This window comes from Anguilla anguilla, chromosome 18, assembly GCF_013347855.1.
Source record: "Anguilla anguilla isolate fAngAng1 chromosome 18, fAngAng1.pri, whole genome shotgun sequence".
Taxonomy (NCBI): Eukaryota; Metazoa; Chordata; class Actinopteri; order Anguilliformes; family Anguillidae; genus Anguilla; species Anguilla anguilla.
Window position 1 is genome coordinate 17,739,927 of NC_049218.1, and position 26,947 is coordinate 17,766,873.

The window sequence follows — 26,947 nt, forward strand, 5'->3', positions numbered from 1 at the left end:
ACACCGTGTTATTGCGTAAGCCTATCGGAAATGCAAGCTGATCAATAGTATTGATTACATGTATATTTTCCCTCCCGGAGAACGGCCCTTGGTGCCGTCTAAAGCATGTTTTGCATCTCGTTTAGGATTCAGAAATTGCAGGCGCGTGATAGGTCGATGTCATTGTGACATGATGTGCTTGTGTGAGTCATCGTGTGGGAGCTCGTGGCATTTCACGATGAAGCCGTCAGAGAGGCCCGCGTCTGCCGCTGTGTTTTCCTTCGTTCTGCGCGTGTCTTAATCGGGTGTATCTGCCGGTTTCGGGTGGGGCCGCTTTGGGGGTGTGGCCCGTGTCCGTCGGGAGGTCCCTGGGTGCTTCCTGGTGGGGTGCGGAGGCGCTGATGCAGGTGTATCTGCTACCTGTGCTTCTCACAGATAATTAATGTGTACACGTAGCTGCTAATTGCACTTTTCACTGATGATTTATGAGGTTTGTTTAGGGTGGGGGGGGGGGGGAGAGACATCATCTAATCACAATCTGGGCGGCAGCCGCTCCCACGCTCCTGCGCCCGTGCAGCTGGGAGACCAGACATGATTGATGAAGAGCGGGAAAACGTGCCGCTGTCACAAAAACCAGGGTTACCCCGAAACGTCGCCCCCCCCCACCCCATCCCGACAGGGACCAAGGCAGGCCTGCACTGCTGTTAGACTGAACTGGATACAACACACACACACACACACGCACACGCACACGCTTCTCATTCCTTGAATAACTGACTTAAATTATATTGCATGCTATATCTAATGAAGAAATAAAGGAATTAACCCTATTTTACTTTTTATTTCTCTCTCTCTCTCTCTCTCTCCCCCTCTCTCTCAGCTGTTAGAGTACGACAAAGAGCTGTCGGTATTTAAGGACCGCCTGAACGAGCTGGAGATCGCCTTTCCTCCCAGGTGTGGACATTTTCTCTACCTTTTTCAACCAATGAATGCCTGTGATTTTCCTTGGATGTGTGACGTGTTAGGCATTGCTCTATAAGGGACAGGGGTTCTCAGTGTGGAGGTGCTGGTTTTGGTAAAGGTTGCGTTTTGGCAGTTCAAAGACTCATCACATGAGGGATCAGGAAAGCCCTGTGAAGAAGGACTTAATGTGGACCAACATAGCTGCCAATCAAAGGTTGCCTTGGGCAGATCCATTATGACATCACAGCTCTATTATTACAGCCATGATTGTTGCAATGTGTAGAATTTCCACTCTAGTAGTGTGATTGAAAGCAAATGATGGAACAGAACCAAGAAGTGTGATGTCATAGATAGAATGCGGTGTGGAAGTAGTGTGTAAAACGTGAAAGAAATGTTTTTTTTTTCCTTTTTTTAAACATCTGTTTCTTTGTTTTACTGTGTACTTTGATGAAGTTTGGAATCCCTGTTAGTGTCCTTTAGTAGCTGCTTCTGCTTCACATATAAACCAAGGCCAAGTAGGTCATTCCAGCAGTAAGAGCTGAGCTGAAATAAAAACCAGGGACCCCCCTCCCACTTGTTTAACAGTTGATGGACATAGTGGGGGGGTGGTCTTCGCCTGCTGGTGTGGCCGTGAACTGACGAGTTTGAGCGGATAAAGAGTATCACCCAGCGACGGCTCTGACGACCGTCTCCGTCTCAGGCCACGCCCACACCGAGAGCTCTCCTGCCACTCAGTGCCCCTTCAGCTGTCCAACCAGGACGGTCCAGGACCACGGGTTTCAGCCTCACTCATATTGACACTCATATTTAACTTCCCTGGATGTGACAAATTAAGAGTGCTTCCGTCTCGCTCTTCCTCCCCCCCCCTTTTTGCGCTTTTATTTTCCACGTCGGACGTTTCCTGGTCTTGGCTGAGTGAGGTAGCGGCTGAGGAGGAACAGCAGATCGACCCGGGCGCCTCCACATTAGAACGTGACGGAAAAGCACGGCCCCCGCATTCCGCTTTCTCCTCCTCAAACAAATGAATTCGCAATTAGCCCTTTCAGAAAGAAAAAAAAGGGAGGAGAAAAAAAGGAGTGCAAACAAGCGTTTGCGACTGCTCGGGGGCGCTGGCTGGCGGTAATAGCGGCTGACCTTTGACGCCAGCAGTGACTCAATCAGTGTAGATAATGAAACGCTGTAATCAAACAATAATTACTTGATAAACTGCGGCCGCGGCGGCAGGAAGGGGTGGGGTTTGTGGGGGCGATGTGAGGGGGGGGTCAAGGTTCTGGCACCGCGCTGTGTTTTCCAGCGACTCCTCGTCTTAATCACCGGCAGTCATTTACATCCCTCTGCATAAGCGGCGGTTTGGATTTATCATCCTGTTCCTGTGTACTGCCAGGGTACTATTGCACATACACAAGCACACACACACACGCACACACAGACTCGCATGCACTCGTGCGCATGCTCACACACGTACGCATACACACACACACACACGCCTAGTCCAACCCAAATCAGTCAGGAGGTTATCTGCAGACTCTATGAAAGCATTTAATAAAATGTTTGAATGAGCTGTGTGCTCACATTAATGTGGGAAATGTACAATCTAGCATATATTTAACAATGGATCAAATGATACGTTATCTTCGCTGTATGTTAACCAACAAGCTGCATGGTCCTGCTATTACTGTCGCTGGCCAGCGGTGAGGAAAAGATTAAAACTTAAACTACCCTGACCTCCTTCTCCCCCGAGGAAGAAAACTCCGTCCTTACTCTCTGTTTCGAAGACTTCCATGCCCCCTGTGAGGGACAACACAGAACATTCCCACAGTGTTACTGGAATGTTTGGTGAATGTTACAGCATTGCCACTACACGGCAGCAACATTGTGAGAATGTTCTGTGTTTGCTGCCAGTCTTTGCTACTGAACCTCTCATAGGCTCCTCTCTGTCAGCACCACTCAGCTGTAGAGTTCCTGCAAACACCCCCCCACTCTGTAACAGTGCCCCCAGACCCCCCCCCCCCACTGCTGTCTCTCACAGGGCACAGCCGCGGAGACACCCCATGTAACCCCACTGCACCCACATCTGCAAATCTAACATGTACGCTCAAATGTTTGCCCTGGCCTGGGCTGTGTGTCACACGCAGACATGTAGCATGGGCTGTCCCACAGCCATCGGGCTAAGTGTATACGCAACATGCAGGTTTAGCTAATGAACAGCGCTAATGCTAAGTCATCAGGGTCTTATTAGGAAGCAAATGGGTCGGGATATAGTTTTAGGGTTAGTTCTAGGTACGGCTATGCAAAGCGTTCAGAGCCAAGATGCAGAATGGGTTTAGATAGGTTTGCTTTCGGTCAGTACTTGGTTTATGGCATGCTAGCTGGTGATGAGCACTGTGACTGTTTTGCAGACTGTACGCACAGCCTCGCATATTCAGCTCAAGTATTTTGGGTTTTACAGGATTCCCACGAAACAGACATTTCAGTAGGACTAGTCATTGCGGAGGGGCTTGCTTGGATGTGTGAAGGATAAATAGATGAGTAAAGCGTAAGTCCAGGTCCTGGTGTGCTGCTCTGCCGTGCCGCAGGGTGCTTCAGGGTGTCCGTGTGAAGGCTCCTTTGCCCGTATCGCTGGGGGAATGCAGTTCTGCCAGGGCCAGCCAGGCTGGGGGGGGGGCAGGGGCGGAGAGATCGGTAAACTCTCCTGCGCCGTGTTTGCTTCTAAAGAATGTGCTACAAGCTGTAAATCCGTCCCGCTCGCCCTCAAGGAGCCGTCCGTCCGAGTCAGCCCTGACATCCCTGAGCACCCGCGCACCCGCCTGTGGAATTTGGCTTTCCCCCGACAGTGGTGTACCTGGAGCCAGCCTGCCGGTGCGTGGACCGTGGGACGCGCTGCCCCCCCCCCCCCCAGCGGCCATGCGCGCACGGCCCCCCCCCCCCCCACGCCCCCACACTGCGCAGCGCACGGAGAACCTAGCGGCTTTCACGCCCAGGCGCCATGTAAAAACAGACTTCATTCTCAGCCTGGGGTGAATTTGTGTCCGTAAGGCACCCGGGCGCGGGGTGGGAGACAGGGGGACGGCGCGGGGTGGGAGACCGGGGGACGGCGCCCGAGCGCGGGGTGGGAGACAGGGGGACGGCGCCCGAGCGCGGGGTGGGAGACAGGGGGACGGCGCGGGGAGGGAGACAGGGGGACGGCGCGGGGAGGGAGACAGGGGGACGGCGTTCGAGCGCGGGGTGGGAGACAGGGGGACGGTGCCCGAGCGCGGGGAGGGAGACAGGGGGACGGTGCCCGAGCGCGGGGAGGGAGACAGGGGGACGGCGTTCGAGCGCGGGGTGGGAGACAGGGGGACGGCGTTCGAGCGCGGGGTGGGAGACAGGGGGACGGCGCCCGAGCGCGGGGTGGGAGACAGGGGGACGGCGTTCGAGCGCGGGGTGGGAGACAGGGGGACGGCGCCCGAGCGCGGGGTGGGAGACAGGGGGACGGCGCCCGAGCGCGGGGTGGGAGACAGGGGGACGGCGCCCGGGCACGGGGTGGGAGACAGGGGGACGGGGTGGGAGACAGGGGGACGGCGCCCGAGCGCGGGGTGGGAGACAGGGACGGCGCCCGAGCGCGGGGTGGGAGACAGGGGGACGGCGCCCGAGCGCGGGGTGGGAGACAGGGGGACGGCGCGGGGAGGGAGACAGGGGGACGGCGCCCGAGCGCGGGGTGGGAGACAGGGGGACGGCGTTCGAGCGCGGGGTGGGAGACAGGGGGACGGCGCCCGAGCGCGGGGTGGGAGACAGGGGGACGGCGCCCGGGCGCGGGGAGGGAGACAGGGGGACGGCGCGGGGAGGGAGACAGGGGGACGGCGCGCGGGGTGGGAGACAGGGGGACGGCGTTCGAGCGCGGGGTGGGAGACAGGGGGACGGCGCCCGGGCGTGGGGTGGGAGACAGGGGGACGGCGCCCGGGCGTGGGGTGGGAGACAGGGGGACGGCGCGCGGGGTGGGAGACAGGGGGACGGCGCGGGGTGGGAGACAGGGGGACGGCGCCCGGGCCGCTCGGAGCGCGGGGTGGGAGACAGGGGGACGGCGCCCGGGCGCGGGGTGGGAGACAGGGGGACGGCGCCCGAGCGCGGGGTGGGAGACAGGGGGACGGCGCCCGGGCCGCTCGCAGTGCGCTGTAGGAACCCGAGTGCGTGTGTAGAAACAGCTGTCTCACGCTAACGAGCCAAAGAGTGGCCTGTACAGAGATACCCGCCATGCCCTTTACAGGAACACTGCGCCATCTCATTAAGGAAGTGCACAGTGCGCTGAAATAGTATTGCGTCCTCCATTTTGGAGCATGACGGCTGGGACCGCTGGCAGATTCAAAAGAGATTACAGAGAGACCTGCAGAGAGGTCATTTGGCCTAAAAACCCAAATGAATGATTTATGTTTGTTTTTTTACATGTATTTCGTTGATTGAAAGAAAGTGCTTTTGAGTACCGCCTTTGTCCTGGTTTTTTATTTTGTTCTTCGAGGCAGAAATTGAATGGAGAACCCGTGGCTGAGGAAATTAGGGACGAGCGAAAGAGACGGCAGAAGGAAGAGGCTTGCTTGTCCTGCTCTGTAACCAGGTTAGACCAATCAGAGGGGACCGGCCTGTGGAGAACTTCACTAGAGCAGGCACCGTCCAGTGGGAGAGGGGGAGATATGAAGGAAAGAGAGAGAGCTGAGGGAGAAAGAAAGAGGGATGGAGAGGTTGGAGAAGAGGGAAAGTGAGAGATGAGGGAGAGAGAGGAAGGGTGGAGGAGAGGGAGAGAAATGAGGGACAGAAAAAAGAAGGAGAGAAGGAGAGAGGGAAAGATATGCTCAGGCAGAAAGCATGGCTCCAATCTGATGTGTCTCTGTTTGCCAAGTCTAGACAGGGCACTTGGGTTGTGAGGGTGGGCTGTGTGTGATATATAGTTTTCTCCTCAGTGTTTGGTGTTTAACAGGAAGCTGGGATCAGCCCCAGACTAACCTTGGCACGTTAACATCCATTTTCCAAACTCAACAGGTCTATGAGGAAGGACTGGAGAGAGACTTCTCCCTCAGGGAAGAAAACAAAGCTTTGGGAACAAGATACATACGTACATACATACATACATACATGCATACTGTACATACATGCAAACATACATACATGCATGCATACCATACATACATACATACATACATGCATGCATGCATACATACATACATGCATGCAAACATACATGCATACTGTACATACATGCAAACATACATACATACATACATACCGTACATACATTCAAACATGCATACATGCATGCAGTACATACATACATGCATGCAAACATACATGCATACTATACATACATGCAAACATACATACATACCATACATACATTCAAACATGCATACATGCATGCATACCGTACATACATGCAAACATACATACATGCATGCATACCATACATACATGCAAACATGCATGCATACACGCATACCGTACATACATGCAAACATGCATACATGCATACCGTACATACATGCAAACATGCATGCATGCATACCATACATACATGCAAACATACATGCATACCGTACATACATGCAAACATGCATGCATGCATACCGTAATACATGCAAACATACATGCATACCGTACATACATGCAAACATGCATGCATGCATACTGTAATACATGCAAACATGCATACACGCATACTGTACATACATGCAAACATGCATACACGCATACTGTACACACATGCATGTCCTCTTTAGGGGAGCAGGCATGATTCCTTTCACACTGTAACAGTTCCGATTCCATCTTTAGCTGTGCATAGCTGGGACGATGAGGGATGTTTTTTTGGCAAGAAGGGACTGGTTGACATGCCCCCCCCCCCCCCCCCCCACCCCGGAGAGTGAACCCGCTAGACCTCAGGAAGTGATGTCACCATCTTGAACATTGTTCTGACTGATGCGGAGAGAGAGAGGGAGAGCAGGCCCAGATCGCGCGCTGAAAAGCAGAGGCGTGTTTTCGTTGGCCAGGCCGCGGCTCTGGAGGTGCTCTCCTCAGCTGTGCTGAAGCACATGACTGCTGTGTTTGTTGAGTGTCCCGCATGTAGCTTAGTGGCGGCCGTTTGAAGCAGCGCTGGAATGAAACAACGCGCTCTTTCTTTCTGGAGCTGCGGCCAGCCCAGCTGCTAGCAGCTCAACGGCAACATTGTTCTGAGAGCATTAATGAGCGCTGAGCGTTAATTGGGTATGAGGAGGATATCGCTGCTGCCTCCAGACCTGTTCACGTGTCTGGCTTTAATCACCTCGGATTGTTTTTCTCAGTTCGAGAGCTTTTCGGTCAAAGGTTTTAATGGACGATGTAAAATTATTATACACAATACCTTACTATTTCTGAATTCCGGAAGTTTTAGAAAATTTAGAAATAATGAAAGAGTGCTTTGAAAGCTTTTAATTTAATGGGTCTTTCTTCAAAGCAATATCCTTACAGTTCCTGGCATATTGAGGCTTTTTATTGGGGTGTTACTACAGCTAGTTTTTGAGCGTTCTTATTGCGCTGCAGTAACTTTAAGGTTCTTGCACCGCAGGAAACGTCTATGGTGAAACGCCTGGCACACCCTCACACGCAGCGAGGCCACGCCCAGCTCTGGATAGAGAGAGAGAAATTAATTAGATTCACTTTGTCTCTCTCAGCCTCGCTTGTAAAAACATCGCCCCTGACAACGGCAAATAAGCGGCGTTGAAGGCGAGGTGAGAGCAGCGGGGACTGAAGGCTGAAGAAAGGGGATGTGTTTAACTTATCGCCCACCCCTCCCATGCCAAACACGGAGTGGCGTGACCTTTGCCCTACAACGCCCCAGCCTGAACTCTGACCTTTCCCCCCACCGGTACTGTACCTCTTATCGCAAGTCCTCCTTTCACATTTGCCAGTTTATATTACCCTCATTAAGTACACAGCTTCTCAGTCGGATGCTGTTTGACTTGTCACTTATTTGTCATTATGTAGAACAAGATAAGAGCGTTTAGCGGTTAGGCGTTTACTGTGGAGCTGTGAGTCAGCCAGAGACGGCCCCCCCTCCCACCCCCCACCCCCCCACCCCGCCCGCGCTGTGGGCGGAGCAAGCCGCAGACAAAGGACAAAACCAGGCTCACTTCCTGTTTGCGCTGTCATGTGGTACTCCGGCATGCACGTCGCCCCGCTGCATATTTGATCTGACGTGCTGTCAATGGACAGAGCGTGCGCCTGCTAGGAATCGCTGTCCGCTGTGCTGGCTTCAGATAGCGCACCCAGGCCAAGCTGTAGCAGCACAGAACATGCAGAGCTCTGTGCATATTATCTCCCTTACTCCTGACGTCACACACTGGTCAGCTGAGGTCTTGGAGACGCCATATCGTGTTATCATAGAGTCAGAGAGAGGGGGGAAGAGAGAAAGAGAGAGGGAGACTGAGGGAGGAAGAGGGATACAGAGAGATAGAGAGGGAGAGAGAAAGAGAGGGAGACAGAGAGAGAGGGACAGAGAGAGAGGGACAGAGAGAGTGAGACAGAGAGAGGGATAATAAAAATAATAATAATAATAATATATATATATATATTTTTTTTTTTTTTTAATTTATTTTAATAGAATGTTCATTATTAGTATTCCACTGTAAATATGTATTTTGAAATGATTTATGATGCTTTGGCAATATGTACCTATGTATTTCCTGCCAATAAAGCAATTTGAATTTGAATTTGAATTTGAGAGGGAGAGAAAAAAAGAGTGTGACAGAGAAAGGGAGGGAGAGAGGGAGAGAAAAAGGAGGAGACAGAGAGAGAGAGGGGGACAGAGAGAGAGGAGAGAAAAAGGAGGAGACAGAGAGAGAGAGGAGAGAAAAAGAGAGGGAGACAAAGAGAGAGAGAGGGACAGAGAGAGAGGAGAGAAAAAGAGAGGGAGACAGAGAGAGAAAGGGAGGGAGACAGAGAGAGAGGGAGTGAGAAAGAGGGAGACAGAAAGAGAGGGACAGAGAGAGAGGGACAGAGAGAGTGAGACAGAGAGAGAGGGAGAGAAAAAAGAGTGAGACAGAGAGGGAGAGACAGAGAAAGGGAGGGAGACAGGGAGAGAGAGGGAGAGAAAAAGGAGGAGACAGAGAGAGAGAGGAGAGAAAAAGAGAGGGAGACAGAGAGAGAGAGAGGGACAGAGCAAGAGTGACAGAGGAGAAGACAGCGCGCACGCATGAGCGAGTGTGAAACACATGTCTCTCAGGCACAGGTGGGCGATTGTTGTGTTTATCAGGCCTGGCCATTAATTAGTGTAATTAGTCTTGTTGCGGGTAATACGGGCTGGATGGGAGCTGACGGCTCTCGGGCTCTCACACCCACCTGCTGAGTTTGCTCCCAGATAAGTTTGTGAGCGTGCTAATCGCACGCATTAATCACGCGCACTGAAAGCTCCACTCTATTGTTTGTCATTGCATTAGAGCTGTCATGTAATCTAGCGCCGTGCCGTCAGGGAAAATCAGCCTGGCCGCACATCCGCGCGCCACACTACGCCGTTGCTCTGGAGAGGCGCTGGGGGGGGTGGGGGGGGGGGCAAAGGGACAGGGGTCCCAGAACTTGCTGACATTGCATTGACATTGTCTCCTCAGCATTTGCAATTGGAAAATTGTGGGCACGCATAGAAAATGTAGGGAGTTTCTAAGAAAACGTGTGTTTCACCAGTTCTGTTCACATTACAGATCATTCTCAACCAACCCCCGGCCCAGGGTGGCTGGGAAGGGAGGGTAGAGGTAGACACAAGTCCCCAAAATAAAAAAATTCCCCTGAGGTGTTCCTCTCCTTGCTGAAATTGCTGTCACTGCTGGTCTGCTCATTCGGGACCTTCTTGGTTTAGATTGAAGGGTTTTCCCACTGTGCTCCTCTATAAGGGAAATATTCCCTGTGCAGCACAGACTGACTTCCACTGTTCTGGCCCTAATTGGGCTTTTTAATTAATTGACCTGTCTCAAACTGTCAAGCTACAAGTCATTTCTTTTTTCTTTTTTCCCCATTATTGGATTTCCTCGTTGATCTTGCATTGTTGTGTCTTGCCTCTCTTCCATGTTTCACATTTTTAACACGAACCAGTAAATGAGGAGGGGCTTCAGATATTTTTTCTTCCAAAAGCTGACCAGTGATATTTGGAAAATGATTAGGGAAGGAAAGAGAGACATTAAACAGAAAAAATGTTCATTTTAACTAAATTTAATAATTCATCACCTCCCCCCTCTTGGTACTTACAAGTTAAGTTCAGTTCAGTTGATGCTGGGAGCTTGTTCATTTTGGTTTGAGTTTGGCTGGCCTTTGTGATTTCCTCCTGTTTGACCAGCAAGGCATGAAGCAGAATTATTTTTGTGATCCATTCCACATTGTTGGCATGCCCTAAAGTGAAGTTTTTTTTTGGTTATGCTGTATTCTAAAACAACCTTTACTTTTTCTGGTGTTAAGTTTGAATTCAGTCCTTTATTTCTTGTGCTAAGTTGGACTCATTTGTTTATGCATTTCTGCATTGTTTCTGTATTCGCTGAGCCTAAGATCCCCTACAGCAGATTGTTCAGGACTTTGAAGTTTCCTGGTGGTCCAGTATATACCTGGAGAGATTAGTCCAAAGTAGACAGACACAGGCTTGGAGGGACAGACACAGCCTATAATAGGCTGGCACAGGCTGGGAGAGATAGACACAGGCTGGGAGAGATAGACACAGGCTGGGAGAAATAATGACACAGGCTAAAATAGGCAGGCGCAGGCTGAGAGAGAGACACAGGCTATAATAAGCAGAAACAGGCTGGGAGGCAGATCAGTGAAAACATTTTGCGCTTTGTTGTCTGAGTTTGGTGCAGGGGCGCTGCAGACATGGCTAATGTGTGGACCGTGTGCCTCTGTCCTTACCTCTCCCTGCCCCTCCCTCTGTGCAGTTTCTTCCAGCTCCCCCCCCCCCCCCTTTCCACTGGGAAATCAGGCCCCCTTTTAAAACCAGCTGAGTTTCCACATTTAAAGTTGTGCCTAATGACACACAACACCTGTTCAAGTTTACCTGCCCAGCATGCCCCGAACCCCCCCACTACAATATATCTGTTACTGTGTCTCTCTCTCATGAGCGCCCCCCCCCCACTCGTTTAGAACCTCTACCCGGCCATAGTGGGCCTTGGTGCACCTGTAAAAAAATGTGAATGTGTGTGTTTTGAGCAGTGACAGGGTTGGGAAGGAAGGGGGACACCCCCCTCAGGCGGATGCAGTGGGTGCATTCGCTGCATGGCTTTGATTGAGCTGTGTTACTGCAGTAAAAAGTGAAGGACTATGGCTGTGTGGTCAGGGGACTGTCAGGACAGCTGTGCAGTCAGAACTAGATGAACGGAGAGCTGCAGCTAAGGCTAACGGGGAACATGCACTGATGAGCAGGAGGAACATGAAGGGAGCCTCCGACTCTCAGAAAGGCTGTCAGCGAGAGCAGAAAGCAGGGTGAAGACTAATAAATAAATAAATGAATGAATGTATCTGTTCTACAAACCTGTGCTAATACTATAGTTACTAGTTATCTTTCTGTCCATCATCTTGATTGAGCAATCATTTTTTTAATCAAACTTAGTAGTAGTAATAAAATAATCATAAGAATAACAATAATAATATTCATATTGTTGTTGTTTGTTATACAACTGTTCATTTCAGAGTTGTGTTCACAGATGTTTGCCTTTTGTTTATTTCCTTAGACGTAATTGTTGCTTTCAATTCATTCTAAAATGCTATTTTGCAAAGTTGGCTGTAAAACTACAAAAATGAATTTTAAAAAATGAAACAATAAACTTTTCACAAAGGATTTGACAGATAATAAACAAAGACACATTTGGTTGTCTATTTCGTGCGTTCATCTGTATCCCTAGTAAAGACATTTTAGAGAATAAAGGATTGGAGCAGTTATCTGGTTATTCATCTATAAATATCATCGGCGCTGCACTAAGCACTCCTACTGGTCGCGGCGCTCAAGTAACTAATTGGATTCTCATTGTGTTTCTCTGGCAAAGTTTGATGAGCTCCCGTAACAAATTGGATTCTCAATAATGTAAATCTGTGTGGGCTTGATGAGGTGTAGAGGGTACTTAAATCACTGGATTGTTCCCCCACTTTCAAATACAATCTCTCTTGGATGTTTGCCACGAGCTTAATCTCTTTTTGATGGCGGTGCTGCTTGTATACGTGCCTGAGAACCGTAGCTCACTCCGGAGCGAGCCTGCTGGAGCTAGCCGACGAAAACGTTCGCACCTCGCGCTCTCCATCTGTCTGTCTGCGTCATTCCGTAACGGTTTCTTTAAACGGATATGTTTACGGCCAACAAGAATCTGAATTTCTTTTAAAGTGGCGTCTCTTCAAAAATGTTGGAGACGTGTTATGATACCTGTCTTGGATTGTTTTTTTAAAGAGGCCTTTATATCAACATTTGCATTACATTTAAGGCATTTAACTGAAGTTCTTGTGCAGAGTGATTTAAATTAGTGCAAAGCAGTAAAGGTCGTGATTCGTAAATCTCCAACATCCCACGTAGATTAATGAGAGTGCAGTGGTCGGGCCATAACACTCAGGCGATAGGTAATCCATTGTGAATAGAAGTAACCTGTGGAAAGGAAGGTAGAGAGAGGATTTTTTAAGGGGATATGGGAATATTGGGTGATGAGGAGAAGATGTGGAGTCGGGGGAATGGGAATCAGGCTGCAGAAATATGTGCTTGATAACAGTAATTATCGAGTAATTACTTAGGCATACACATTTGTAAATATTTGCAAATACTGACTTGCACATATTTTGTTGTTAAATTTTTGTGACAAAAAAAAAAAAATACACTGTTTTGTATCAGTAACATTGGCTGTGTCATTCCCGACAAGCATCGCAGGTCCTGTGTCACTTTGCACCAGTGACACAGGCTGTGTTGTGTCCTGCCTGTATCACAGGCTGTGTTGTGCCCTGCCTGTAACACAGGCTGTGTTGTGCCCTGCCTGTAGCACAGGCTGTGTTGTGTCCTGCCTGTAGCACAGGCTGTGTTGTGCCCTGCCTGTAGCACAGGCTGTGTTGTGTCCTGCCTGTAGCGCAGGCTGTGGTTCTGCTCCAGTAACGGCGGTTGTGTGTTTGCGTACCCAGTTACCCGTACAGCGAGGACTGCAGTCAGGGGAAAGAGTACATGAACACGCGCTGCCCCGCCTGGTGTGACCGCATCCTCATGTCCTCCTCTGCCAAGGACCTGGTCCTGAAGGTGAGTACAGCCACGTCCCGTTTGAATAAGGGGTTTTTACTGCAGCACCAGACATATGGGCCCGTGGTTTAAACTGGTGAACATGCGTCAGGTCCGTTTGGGTCCGCCCACTCACGTTGGTACCAGAAATAAAATTCATTGCAGTGGTTCAGCCAGAAAGAGTCAATAAGTTGAGGAATTCTCAGGTTTTGGGCTATGGGCTTAAGCAACTCCCTCTCAGTATCTATCTCTCTCTTTCTCTCTTTATCTCTCTATCTTTCTCTCTCTTCCTTTCAGCCGATGGGGTTTCACAGATGGGGTTCTGGCACGAGTGAATATTCATTTAGGGCCTTAAGCTTGGTCCACACAGGCAGTGCATTTCCTGGCTCTCGCCGCTCGCCAGCGGTGCGTGCAAGCTCTGCCTTTTTGTTTTTTTTAAATGGGGTGGGGTGGGGAGGGGGGGAAATCCCTGTCCCTCTGTCTCCTTCTCCTCAAAGTCAACAGTGTCACACAGCCAGTGCAGCACGGTACATCTGCACCCGCTTTAAATCTGTCCCCACGTCCTCAACAAACACAAATCTGTATTCCCCTGTTCGAGGCAGGCCGTCGTAGTGAACGCACACAGATCCATATGCCCCGCCAGCGCGCGGCTGTTTCTCCACCGCTCTCGCCCCTCCGCCAGATCCCCTTGTTTGTTTGCGTATTTTTAGAAACATCCCCCAGCAGGTGCACAATGTTAGTTTGTCCAGAGAATGTTCTGTAGAAATGATCTTTATGTGTAAAATTATTTCATGTTGGCCTTGGTGTCATTGATTTGTTGCAGTATGGTGATGATGTCATTTAGCTCAGCGCTGGAAGCTTTGTGGCTGAATTCAAATATCAAAACAAAAATACAAAACTGAAATAAAAACTGAAAACAACTGAAAAAAGGGTTTATAAGTCTCAAGTGCAAATACATTTATGGTAATAATTCAGGTAAATTATTCAGGTAAATTAAATCTACTTTGATTCCTGTTAGCAAATCAAATAAAATGTATGTCACTGGAATCGGACTAAATACGCAGCAGTATAGCCCTTTGCCCAGATCCAATCAAATTCCAAAATTCAAGTCAACAGATTGAAAAGAAACTTATAGTCAGTCTAATCTTTGATCCCCTGTTCCTCAACTTTTAATACTGAGGAATAAATAAGCAAGGCATTTTTTGATGGCCACATTGGTCATTAACAGGAGCCGTGCAATGTAAACACGAAAAAATGAAACTCTTACATTACTCAGAGAAAGTTAGAGGTTAAATACCATAGCCTTTCTGCTAAAAGAACATGCTAATGTCCACTGTTTGAACCTCTAATCATCTTGTTCTTTTATCTGTGCTTTTACAAATTTAGGGATTTATGGGGATTTTTTTGTGCTTAGTTTTCTTATATGGAATCTGGAATGGCTGTGTCTTGTGCAGTTTAGGTTGTAACACTATTTATGATTCCCTTCAAAGGGCTTGTTATGGACAGACTCCACACATGACACATTTGTATTTAGTAGTTGTATTTTGGCTCTGGGTTAGCATAGTTAAATTTGCTCTACTGCTTTAGTGATGTTCACTTGCTGGTCTGGGAATGCTGTTAGCCAGGTGTCCTCTCTGCTGCTCAGGTTATTCAGGAGAATGCACATGTTTCTCGTACCGTGTAAATTGCTCTAAATGAGAGCATCTTTTAAATGAATGTAATGTAATGTAATATAATTAAATTTTCCATGCTTATGAAGAATTTCAACTATTGGATGAAAGATCTGCAAGTTATCGCATATGTTGTATTTGCTAGTGTTCTCACCCCCATTAAATGAAATGGACATGCTCCTTGGCAATATTGTATTCGCTGTATGTATGTCGCTGCAACAGGATTAATATCATATTGAATTATTTAATTGCGTCTGTTTAAGTAATTATTGGATTATTTAATGATGGTTTAATTATGCCATTACTGTCATGCACATTTCATCCATCGTCCTGATAACGACGTCTACAGAAAAGACCGGGCGCCATGTCATCAGTCAAACTTTCGGACAGGAAAGTCAACATCATCCTGGTGCCTTTTTATAGCGTCTTTCATCCAGGGTTCTCAAATAATGACAGGAGACAGCTCTCCTTCATCATTCAGCTCTCACCCTTTTCACTTCCCAATCTTCTCAATTCACTCTGCCGAGATTCTGTGCCGCGGATTGTGTTGTGGATGCCCACATTTATTTATTTTTTTAAAGTTGAAATCAGTGAATTGGGAAATGAAACCCGCTCAAGTTTTAAGAATTGATTTTATTCTGATTGTCTTCCGCTTTTATATGGTACCGTTATTTTGAAAACTGGGAGCAATATAAAAATAAAAAAAGAGTGGCAGGGGAAAAGGTAAATCAGATAAAAGGTATCCGGGCTTTGTCCTCTGCTGGGTTTGTATTTATTTTTCAGAGTGGCTGTTAATTGGCTGTGATGCGGGGCCCGGCGTGTGCTGCCAGCTCTGATGTGCGAGTCCTCACAGCTGAGCTCGCTCGCTCGCTCGCGCCGCGGCGAGCGCCTCTCTCTCCCGCGCACACGGCGTTACAGATTGCGGAGACACGGAGCCGTAAACAGCGGCGGCGCACGCTCATCTATCATGGCACGCTCCGTTAACTCGCCATCATGTTATTTTCTGCTTCCCGAGCCCTAACACGCCAAAGGTTGCCCGCTGGCTGGGGCCTGGCGCCGGCGGCGCGGAGCGGGCAATAATGAATGCTCACCCATGTGTGCGCGGCCTTCGCCGCCGCCCGGGCCGCTGTAATTTGTTTATCTGTCTAAAGATTATGCAGCCCGAAAAAATCCACAATTTTATGCTGCCTTTTGTAAATGATGGAGTCGGGTTTGATGAATGTATCCGGCTCTTCGGAGGCGGCTGGCGAGCGCGGCGGCGGGCGCGGCGGGAAGGTGCTGATGCGTGGCTTGCGCGCGGGCGCCCTGTTCGCGCCGCGCGGCCTGCCGTCTGCACACGCCTCGCCGCTGACCTTAAGACTGCGTTATTGTTTTCAAGTTAATTCAGACGTGAGCGTACGGCTCATTTTTTAAAGGTTTCTTGCTTGTTTTTTTGTTTTTTTTCTATTTTCTTTCTTCTGTAGCACGTCCCACCTTTTCGTGGTAGATAGTGTGCTACTCCTTTCCTCTCTGTGTTTAAAAAGGCTTTTTCGACCAGAAAAAAAATTCTGATTTATTAATATTGTCTGTAAACACACATGTTGTTATATATATCTGTAAACACACATGTTTATAGATTTTATAGATTTATAGACAAGTTACACTGTAGGTTTTTTTGCTATCACTATTATTATTATTATTATTATTATTATTAGTTAGTAGTAGTAGCCATAGATGTAGTAATGGCAGTAGTGGTAGTAGTAGTGGTTGTGGTCATCATGTTGTTGTTATTAACTGATTCCCAATTGTAATATCATGTGTAGCGATTTAAAATTTGCGAGCTAAAATAAGCACCTCTTTGAATGATGTTTGGTGGAAACGTGTGTAACTAGAAATACTTTCCCCAGTTGTACTGCAGTTCTGTAGCCTCTGAAGTAAATGCTGCTGGGAGTTGTGTCTGAGGAGGTTTAATTTTCCTGTTTTTTTATGTGCATTAACAGCCTGAAAATGAGGACAAAACTGTGATTTATAACAACATTGGGCCCAACGTCTGCATGGGAGATCACAAGGTAATATCAGTGTGCTTCTCCTACACTCGTCTACACACGGCACACATCTGTCTGTCTGTCTGTCTGTCTGTCTGTCTGTCTGTTTGTGTCGTGTCTTGTTTAAGCTGTGGATGCGTCTATGATGTCGTCTGCATTTGAGGAAAAGGGTTTTGATTATGTGCAGCATTTATGTAATTGTTTTCAGTTTCAATACAATGTGACGATTTAAGCATTTAAAAGTGAAATAAATTTAATTTAAATTGATTTTGAAAAAATATCTACTCTGTGAAATTAAAATGTATTAAACGGCAAAAGTTACGATAACAAACGAACAAAATCCCATTTCCCTTGCACTTCCTGCTCAGAGTCATTGACAGGGCCCCACTGCAGGTTAGATTGAATGGCAGCCCTGTGCCTGTCCTCTCTGTGGCAAGCATCTGCCACCAATGGTGAAAAATAACAAATTATGACAGGTAGTAAAATGTCTCATTAAATTAAATGTCATCTCCTTGGCTCGGAGCCTGTGTTCTGCTACATGGGCCTGGCAGAGAACGCTGTGTTTCAGACCGCGCTGAAATGACACACCAGTATGTTTCACCTGCATGCCATGGCAATGTGGCTATAATCTAAACGGGTGTGATGTGAAGGTCTTCTTTTGCAGCTCTGAACACTAAGCGTGCGTTCTGAGAGAGACAAACTGGACTGAGACCTGTTATATCCTCACACTAAGCTTAGCTGCCAAACTGGACTGAGACCTGTTATATCCTCACACTAAGCTTAGCTGCCAAACTGGACTGAGACCTGTTATATCCTCACACTAAGCTTAGCTGCCAAACTGGACTGAGACTGAGACGTGTTATATCCTCACACTAAGCTTAGCTGCCAAACTGGACTGAGTCCTGTTATATCCTCATGCTAAACTTAGTTACCAAACTGACCTGAGTCCTGTTATATCCTCACACTGAACTTAGCTACCAAACTGGACTGAGACCTGTTATATTCTCACACTGAGCTTATCTGCCAAACCGTGCTGAGATCTGCTGTATAGTTCCAGTCGAGTTACTCGTTTCTAGATCATTTTAATTCTATGTATTAATACAGAGACGCTCATACTACTGCAGTGTGTTTCTCTATGTATTTTTGTCTGTGTTTTTAAATGTGATGTGTGTGCATTATTTTTATTGGCTGGGTTCTGTCTTGTCGGTGAGCTCGTTGATCCCGCAGCGTGTGTGTGACCCTTTAACGTACGGGAGTGATGAGTTTTTGTCCTGTCGCGAGCGAGCGGCGCCGGTCACTAACTCGCGTGTTTCCGCTCCTTCCTGCCCACAGCCTGTCTTCCTGTCCTTTCGATTAACAACAGGGGCAGGTAAACCTAATGCAAATAAACACACGTGTTGTGTTGTGCAGTGATGTCGTGGTAAATATTTATTTTCTATTATTATTATTATTATTATTATTATTATTATTAATAATACACATTCAAATTATTTTATATGCATGAAATCATTTGGCCAATGCCTAGAATTTCACTGTTTTTCATTGTGAGTGCTCATCTCCACCCCCCCGCCCCCCTTCCCCCCACACCAGGGAAGCGTTGCCAAAGGTCAGAGAAGATTTTGCGAGAAGCCACCCTCCAGGACCACACGAGCAATGGAAGCAATGCCAAACCCAACGAACTTTTTCAGCCCTGCCGATAAACGAACCCCTCGGCTCGGCACCTCTACACTGCCCGTTTCAGTCACAAAGACGCGCACATCTGGACTCCCCGCTCAAGAGGACGCCGAAAAAAAATTAAATAAAATCTGGACCACGCCCGAGGGAAGCCTTGCTGACCTCACCAACTTGTCTCTTCCAGTGACTGACCCCAGAACTCTGGACAGACTCGCACATCGCACTCTTTTTTGCCAAAACTCTAATATAAAAAGTAAAAAATTACTACATATTTTTAGATACCATATTTACAATTTTTAGATACACCTCTACATAGAAGCTATACTTCCATTCAGTATCTAAGTTGTTTTAAAAAGTGCAATGCAAAGAGTTGTATATCTATATTGGTAGATTTATTTGTACATTCGATTGTATCAGTAGAGGTTATTTGCTGGTTTTTAGTGCCGTTTTCTCTCTCCAGACCACACGCAGTCCCTGTGCTAGATTAGATAGGTATTTTCACGTCATTGATTTTGTCGTTGCTGATTTGTGTGCGTAGCCTACTACACACTGCCGAGCCTCACGCAGCAGACGCTTCTCATTTTGTATACTTTAAAAGATAATTTATAATTCTTACCAAAATTAATGTTGAAGTAACGATATCTTACTGTGTGACTGCTTCGGTGTCCTATCAATTGTCAGGACCTTTAAATCGAGCAATTAAAAAAAAAAAAAATCAGCCAGTATGAATTATATAGCCTATCAAGGGTGTTTTAAGCAGTGCCATAGATCATGCAAGTATATAAGATATTGTTTATCACATATAGCAGTCTCACTTATTCTTATTCTAACTTATTTCTATGTAATAATATTATGGTTCTGAATGTGATGTTTTTAGATAGGTCTGGATATCTTTTAAAATTTGTAAACGGTTTTTTGTCTATTTTTGTTACTGCATAACGGTGCCAAGTATTGTATACTGAAACAAAGACGTGAGAGACATAACGTAGTTTAATCCACCTGCAGGTAAAGGTCTGCTCACTTATGAATTGTACATATTCTTAAGCCAGAAAAGAAGAGGAAAAGTTGCTTTTTAATTTTGTATGTAGCCTTCTGCAGCCTTCAGTGCGGTGTTGCAAATAATTTCCTCGCTCGTTACAACATTAAACAGCGCTTAGAGAGCCTGTTGATGAAACACAAACGTTTCTTTTATTGATTTAATTTAGTACACTACAGAGTTCACCAACTGTGTGAAGCCATCAGATTGACGCTTGATTTTTTCAGCTAAATCACCCCAAGTGGAAACGATTTTGTGCCTGCCTCGGAATTTATGTCGTATTGACAGTGTGATTTGGTCCATAGACAAAACTGCTTGTAAACTTTTTTTGCAGGTCACGTGACAGCTTGGGAATGCCGCGGTGTTTTAGCTCTTTTCTTCTGTCGATGGAGGTTCAACTCCATGAACGAAATGACCGCAGCAGTAGGATGTGTGGCTCTGAAGCAATAAAACTATTAGAACTAAAGTGATGTTTGTCATTTATTAATCTCGCGCAGCTCTTATAAATTATTCAGCCATTGGCATCGGACAGCTATGGCTAATTGGAACAATATTAGTGTTCTTGTTATTATACTACTGAACTCGGTTTAATATAAATTCTCCAGCGGATGAGCAACAGTCGCTCCCGTTGAATTCGACTTCGGTGATCTAAACTTTAATTTTAATCCTGCTGTTGCTATTAGGCCTCATATTACATTTACCGAAATATTTTGGTTGTAGGGATAGTACTGTTGTGGTCACTGCTGTAGATAATTACATTGTTAAATTCTTATTATAACATGTAAGAATTTTAATGGAAGATGCCTGGAACTGTACAGAATCTGACTTTCTCAGAATTAAAATTTGAATGTTATTGTTAGTGATTCTAAAATAATAATTTAAAAAAATTCCTGTAGGCCTATCTTACTCCAAAATATCCTCGTGAAATTACGATTTCTACATGCTTTATTCATTTATTTCACCAGGATTTAGCACTGAAATATCGATTTATATTGTAAAATCTTTTAATACAACCTGTCACATGAGTACTTCTGGAGAGAAGTTCATTTATAATTGGCAAGTTGTATTTCTTGTAGGTACAGTAGGCTTTGCTTCTTCATAAAAACAGACTTAGGCTACTAAATACTAAATGAATGAACATAACTGGTATCTGGAATATACTTGATTAGTAAATTATTGAAATGTATTGTGGGAGAGAATTTACTTTCTGCGAATGTCCTCTTATGGAAAACTATAAAATAGGATATTAGTGGCTTTCAAAGCTCAAATATCTCATGGCAGTGCTGGAGATAAGGAAACGTACTCAAAAAAAGCTTAATTGGATAAACCTAAAAATTAACTTTAAATTAACTTATTGCATCTATATTTCTTATAGTTGACGATTTAGGTTCCTTCAAATGAACCTAAAAGATTTAAATCGAGACAACCTAAAAATGTTTTAAAATGTAGCTATAAATTGAAGTTAAAAACAATTTACATTTATCCAATGAAATATTTAGCATCTGAAATTGGAGTAAAACGTTGAAGAGATTTGTGATAGTCGAACATCAATCCTATCCTATTTTTCTAAATTACACACGTTTTATACTTGTGGTGAAACCTTAAAATGCGGAAATATATTTTAATATGTGACCATTAGACTATTATTTACTAATGATAATATTCAGGAGAATGAGTAATTATTAAATCAGTGTATTTGCAAACAAATAGACTATCCTTGGTTATACTATGCCCTATCCGCGCTATCATATTTCACTTAAATAGGCTGCATGCAGGCCTAATTCGTTGTTGGCGTGTTTTAAGAATGCAAAAGATGTTTTGCATTCTTAAAATTGAAGTGCTGGGTCTTTACATTCATAATGACTATGGATTTTTTTCCTATTTAAAAAATATATATACGTTTTCTTGTTCGTTTTCAAATCTTTAAAACATAATTCAATTTTGCAAATTAGGCTATAACATTTTGAACATTTTAAAACCGGTATTTCGACTTTTTACATTCCTGAAATAAATCTCTTAAGGCAAGTTTTAAAGCAAATGTGTTTTGGCTGCTTTGTCTACCATGAATCATAAAAATGCAATAGGCTAAATGTATCAACACGAAACCTATTCATGTACCCATTGCCTATGACAGATTAATTGCCATTGACTTTACACAAAGATCAGCTATTTGGATTTTACTTGTCGATGTAGAGGAAGGGTAACAAAGTTAGTTTGAAAATTGCCAGAAAAAAATGCCTCTTTATTCATTTAGCCATTTAGCAGACGGATTATTCAGAGCGAATTTACGCATAATGGATTAGCTCACCAAAAAGCCTTATAATAGTCATTCTTTTGATAAAAAAAAAAAAGTCCAGAGTATTCCTCAGACTGAGTATTAAATGGTGTTCTGCAAGTCATGTGACCAATTCCATGTCAATTCAATAGTAAAATGCTTGTCCGTACACTGTATCACGTGTTATAATAATGATTTAAAACAAAAGATTGTTAAATAATTTATTGATAATACAAAGTTTTTTTCTTCTTGTGGAAGTAATATTCTCATGTTTCAATTTAAAGAATAGTCCAGTTTTCCAGTTTTGGCTGTTTGATAAAGTAAAAACAAATTCCTTCAATTGGGCGGGCGGGGGGTGGGGGTGCTGTCGCAGTGGAAAATGTTAAAACAAAATTTCTTTTTACATGATAATTTACAACATTTGTCATTTTTACATTGCGTACTTTGTATTGAATTTCTATCTGTAGAACTTGGGAGAGATTGTTAGGTGACATTTGTGAAAAACAAAATTAGGCTTTCAGAAAGGTGAAGAAATTCCGGGATTGTGGGTGGGTATGGGGCTTTGATCCAAGTCCAACGCGCAATTGTTTAATTACATAACTTACTCAGTAAAAAATATATACATCTCACTTACATTATCGTCTGTACATCACTAATAACACCAATTAGCGCCGCTTTTTAATTTCTTTTAAATGTATACCCTGCTTAAGTCAGCTTTATAAGCCTCTTGGAATATCTGAGTCCTTCTCTCCGTCACGTGTCATCACAAGGCATCCGAGCTGTTGCTGCACGGGCTGATTAGGGTCAGATTCGTGGCCTTGTGCTTTTTCAGCAGTCTCGTTATCTTTTCGTCGTCCGAATTCGGATCCAGGGGTTTGTTGTATTCGTCATCATCCTCATTGTCCGAACTTTCCTTCATCTTCTCGGTTTCTGAATCATGTTTCTTTTTGGCCGTTGCCATTTCCGCCGCGTGCCTCTTCCGCCATTTGGTTCTCCTGTTCTGAAACCACACCTGTTGCAGAGGAAATGAATATGGATTATGCATAAATAAAATATTTTAAGTCTGCAAATTAAACAGCGCAAAATGGCACTTGGGTCATTTACATGTTAAATAAATATCACATTATTCCAAATATCTTTCAGCCTCCTGCGTTAGAGGATGCTTCAGCTCTGAGGGTCTAGTGGATTCATTTAACAAAAAATAAATCATAAATAATAGCAGAAATAATCATAACAAATCAGCATGCAAAAAAATGAGTAGAACTACTACTGCTAGCACTAATATTACTACTGCTTGGCTGCTACTACTACTACTACTACTACTACAGCTAGGCTACTAATAATAATAATAACGATTTATCTTTTTTTATCAGTAGGCCTTTCATCAAAAGCACATGTCAGTGCACATCTTGTACGTATTATTATTATTATTATTATTATTATTATTATTATGTTATAGCATAGTGCCAGAAAAGAGCCTTTAATTTAGGATATACAGCTAATGAACTTGACAGTGTGTACCTTGACCTGGCTCTCTGTCATTCCTAAAGAATATGCGAGTCGAGCTCTCTCGGGACCGGCCAGATACTTGGTCTGCTCAAAAGTTTTCTCCAGGGCGAAAATCTGCTGTCCCGAAAATGTGGGCCTGGAGTGTTTTTTCTTGCCGTCCTTATCCAGCATGATGTTAGCTTGGCCTAAAAAAGAGACACAAAAAAGCACTAAATATACAGGCTACCAGACCAAAAGACTACTACCACACGCATTCGCACTGATACACTACATCTTGTAATTTTAGCTAGATAAAGAAACGTAGATTCCAAACGTATATTTCATTAGGGTTGGTTTCCCTATAGTAATTATTCCGTAACCTATGTTTTTCATGTCATGTGTTAACATGTTGAAAATGGTTTACAAATTCGCAGTCGAAATAGGCCTATCTTTATTTCAACAAAGAACTGAGAAACTTACCGTAGCGATAAGATTAAAATTCGGTAAAATGTATTTTCTATGTGTAGTTAATTTCGAAATATTTGTGCGGAAGTTTTCACTATCACATTTACAGACGCAACCCGTCCAAAACTAATGTATTTTTCAGTCATTTCGTATTTGAATTATATATATATATATATATATATATATGTTTAATTCTTAATGTAAACGTACACGAAAACAGATGTTTCTATCTTTTGGGGATACTTTCTAATAATGTTTTCATTTCTGTTCATTATTATGCACTTCCACGCGCAATAATAAGCGGAGAACTTACCCGGGCAGCCGACCCGCGCGTCCCTCCACGGTGAGGTCTGCATCATACCGGGCCAGAATATCGGCGCTCTCCCAGGCAGCTCTGTCAGAGGTTTCGGGTACCGAGAGACGGCCGCTGGGTTAAAGTACATTCCTGCGGTGGTGGCCAGTCCATTTATCCGCGGAAATCCGGAAAGGAGTTGTCCAGCCGTGGTAATAGGTCTACCCAAGATATCGCTAATTCCATGCGGCGTCCCCAGAGGGATCTGTGAGTTCAAATTCGCGAGAGAAGGTGCTTTGAAACCCGAGGGATTCTGCAAAGTGTAGGGGAATAAAGATGTCTTCATCTCCGTCATGTTGTGCAATGCTGCCAGCGGTGTACTGCCGAGGACGAAAGCACTCTGCCGATTAGCATCCATCTGCCCAACAGCTAACATTTGTGAGCATGGACCACCAATTTCACCCGACTAAAAACAATTAAAAAAAGAAAAGAAAAGAAAAGAAAGGGGGTGTTAAATAACAAAAAGAAGGCAGTTACCACAACCCGGATTTCTGCGATTGATCCTGAAGACCGAAGTCGCTAAAGCTGAGAACTAACTTTGTATACAGCAATGCAGCCTGGCTTTTCCAAACAGAACTTCGCTAACTTGTTCGGCTGAGAGAGATAGCAAAAAATCAGTCTCTATTTCAGACAGTCACTGGTGTGTTTGCCGCATGCGTCCAGAATGAGTATCCACAAGGAAGTCGGAAGATCAGATGATGTTTTTGAGTGGTTTTGATAGCAGGCATTAAGGTCGACTTTCTTGGTAAATTGACTCAGGCTGTGATAGGAGCGGAGCGGGATGCACTGATAACCGCGCAGCCACCTGCAGGCGAATATTTCCCATTGGATAGCGTTGAGTGAGGCTGTTCTCTGATTGGAGAACACGGACTCGAGCACTTTGCATGCATGTCACTCGGACAAAGCCACACTCTATCAAGGTCTTATTGTACTGCTATTACTGATGCATCGTACTGTAGAAATCATTGTTTCAAGATTTGACAAAAAAGACATATTTACTTTATAACCAATTACTGCTGACAAAGTAAGTACATTAACCTCAATACAACTCTGCATTACGATGATGCCATTGTTGCAAGTGAACTGGGAGGGAAGATTGACGATAATATGAAGACTTTTAGTCATAGGCTACCTCTTATCTCAAATGTCCATGGAATAATTTTTTGTAGCATAAAGCAATTTACACACATAAAAACACTGCCAATCAATACGACAAAAATATTTGTTCCCGAATTCTATTAGTCCTAACATTTTCCAGAAATCCTGAATAATGGACAAATATCACACGGAAAAGGGCTTCACTAAACACATTTTTGTTTATATTTGTTTTATTTGGTAACACATGCGCATACGTATTTTATGAGAAAGGAAATAATAATCCAAATGGATTGATTCTTCCAAATATCCTTGCGAATTATTTATAGAATAAGCTCTTTAAAATAACAGAGCATTTTCTTTAGTTAACCGGTAAACTTCCTCCCTGAGCTGTTCCGTTGTAAACTGTTCGAGATGTTATCGTTTCCTCTTCACAAGGAAATCAGATAACATATTTTAGTCTCTTTTGTTTCAAAATTAATTGACAGTTGTCTTCTTCCCTCGACCGCTGGCCCTACAAATAGTGTTGCAACACATATAACAAGCCTATTCTCTGGCAGAAGTTGCCGCTTGTTTTTATTATAACTATTGTTATTATTATTTGCATTGTTGAAGTGGTTGAGACCACGTCTCAGAGAAGCGCGAGGCCCTTAACGTCATCAGAGTGAGTGCTGCTCTTTGCCTCGTGCTAATATTTTATGGAGATGTGAAAATGTTGCTTGCATGAAATATGGCCCGGTGGAATTTGAAAGGGTTCAGCACAGGCACCATCCACGTTGGACAATATGGAAATCAACATGTATTCATATGATTTTTTTCTTTCTTTTAATAACGTTGTTTAATACAGTCTATTTTTAGTTTTAGGCGTATTTTCGGTTTTTACACAGAAACGAATTTCGGGGCACAATTGTAGAAAAAAATAAAAATAAAGTCAAAATACAAGAAAAGTCAAACATGCATTTTAAATGTCTAAATTTATTATAAAGAAGCAGAACAAGCTATTGTTATTGATTTTATTGGAAAACAATGTGCTTTTGGTTTTTTGGTTTATGTTGGATTTATTTTCTATTTATATAGCCTTTACTTGTAATGTAGCTGTGATCTGATTTCACATTTATATCCCTTTATATTTTTAAATGCATATTTAGCCAATGCGAAGCTATTCACTAGTGCACTGAAAACAGCCAATATCCATCAGTAATTCAAAGATTTTAACTGGCCCAGAGAAACCAATCAATCCGATAAATACAGTTGATCGTGGTGTCCGCCACATTTGACCGGAAATTCCCGATTAATTCTGATTAAATGTGCACGTGGAGTAAAACTGAAAAAATGAATATCTCAAACTCCTGTCCCCGTGCCGGTCCCAGTCCCATTATATGGTACTACTGTACGTATATGCGGGTTAAAGCTCATACAGCATATTCTAATAAAATACGTCAATAGCTAATTCTAAATAATAATGCTAAGATCTTTTATATTCGAATTTTTGCGATTTCCATTGAAATGCGCTAGTTGTAGCCTAATGCAACACACCCGATTACACATTTAAATAATAAAGGCATGAAGAGTTCCGACTTTAAGAAGTGGCCATTTCTTATCGCCAAATATTCGGTAATCGAATATTAACTTTATAAATGTCATTATGTAAAATGTTTGAAGTGTATGCTTATATTTGAAAAATAAAAGGACGTACCAATAATTATACAGATGGC

The 26,947-nt window shown here is 44.5% G+C and overlaps 2 protein-coding genes across 3 annotated transcripts in view; one reads left to right on the forward strand and one right to left on the reverse strand.

The window, feature by feature from the left end:
• Positions 1-20,023, forward strand: part of LOC118218007 (inositol polyphosphate-5-phosphatase A) — a 131,068-nt gene extending 111,045 nt beyond the window's left edge. Inside the window, exons 12-16 of one of the 2 annotated variants that reach the window (XM_035400303.1) lie at positions 860-933; positions 13,063-13,174; positions 16,803-16,871; positions 18,180-18,216; positions 18,438-20,023. In XM_035400303.1, coding sequence (XP_035256194.1) covers positions 860-933; positions 13,063-13,174; positions 16,803-16,871; positions 18,180-18,216; positions 18,438-18,547 — 402 coding nt within the window. In that variant the 3' untranslated portion in view covers positions 18,548-20,023. Of the gene's footprint in view, positions 1-859; positions 934-13,062; positions 13,175-16,802; positions 16,872-18,179; positions 18,268-18,437 lie in introns of both variants that reach the window. The other variant, XM_035400304.1, reaches the window with a different exon arrangement.
• A 2,016-nt stretch (positions 20,024-22,039) lies between these two features.
• Positions 22,040-24,914, reverse strand: nkx6.2 (NK6 homeobox 2). Its single transcript, XM_035400779.1, has 3 exons — positions 24,099-24,914; positions 23,354-23,526; positions 22,040-22,844 (listed from the first exon to the last, which is right to left on the reverse strand). The coding sequence occupies exons 1-3, from the start codon at positions 24,511-24,513 to the stop codon at positions 22,596-22,598; spliced, it is 837 nt and encodes a 278-aa protein (XP_035256670.1). The 5' UTR covers positions 24,514-24,914; the 3' UTR covers positions 22,040-22,595.
• Between the last annotated feature and the right edge of the window lie 2,033 nt (positions 24,915-26,947).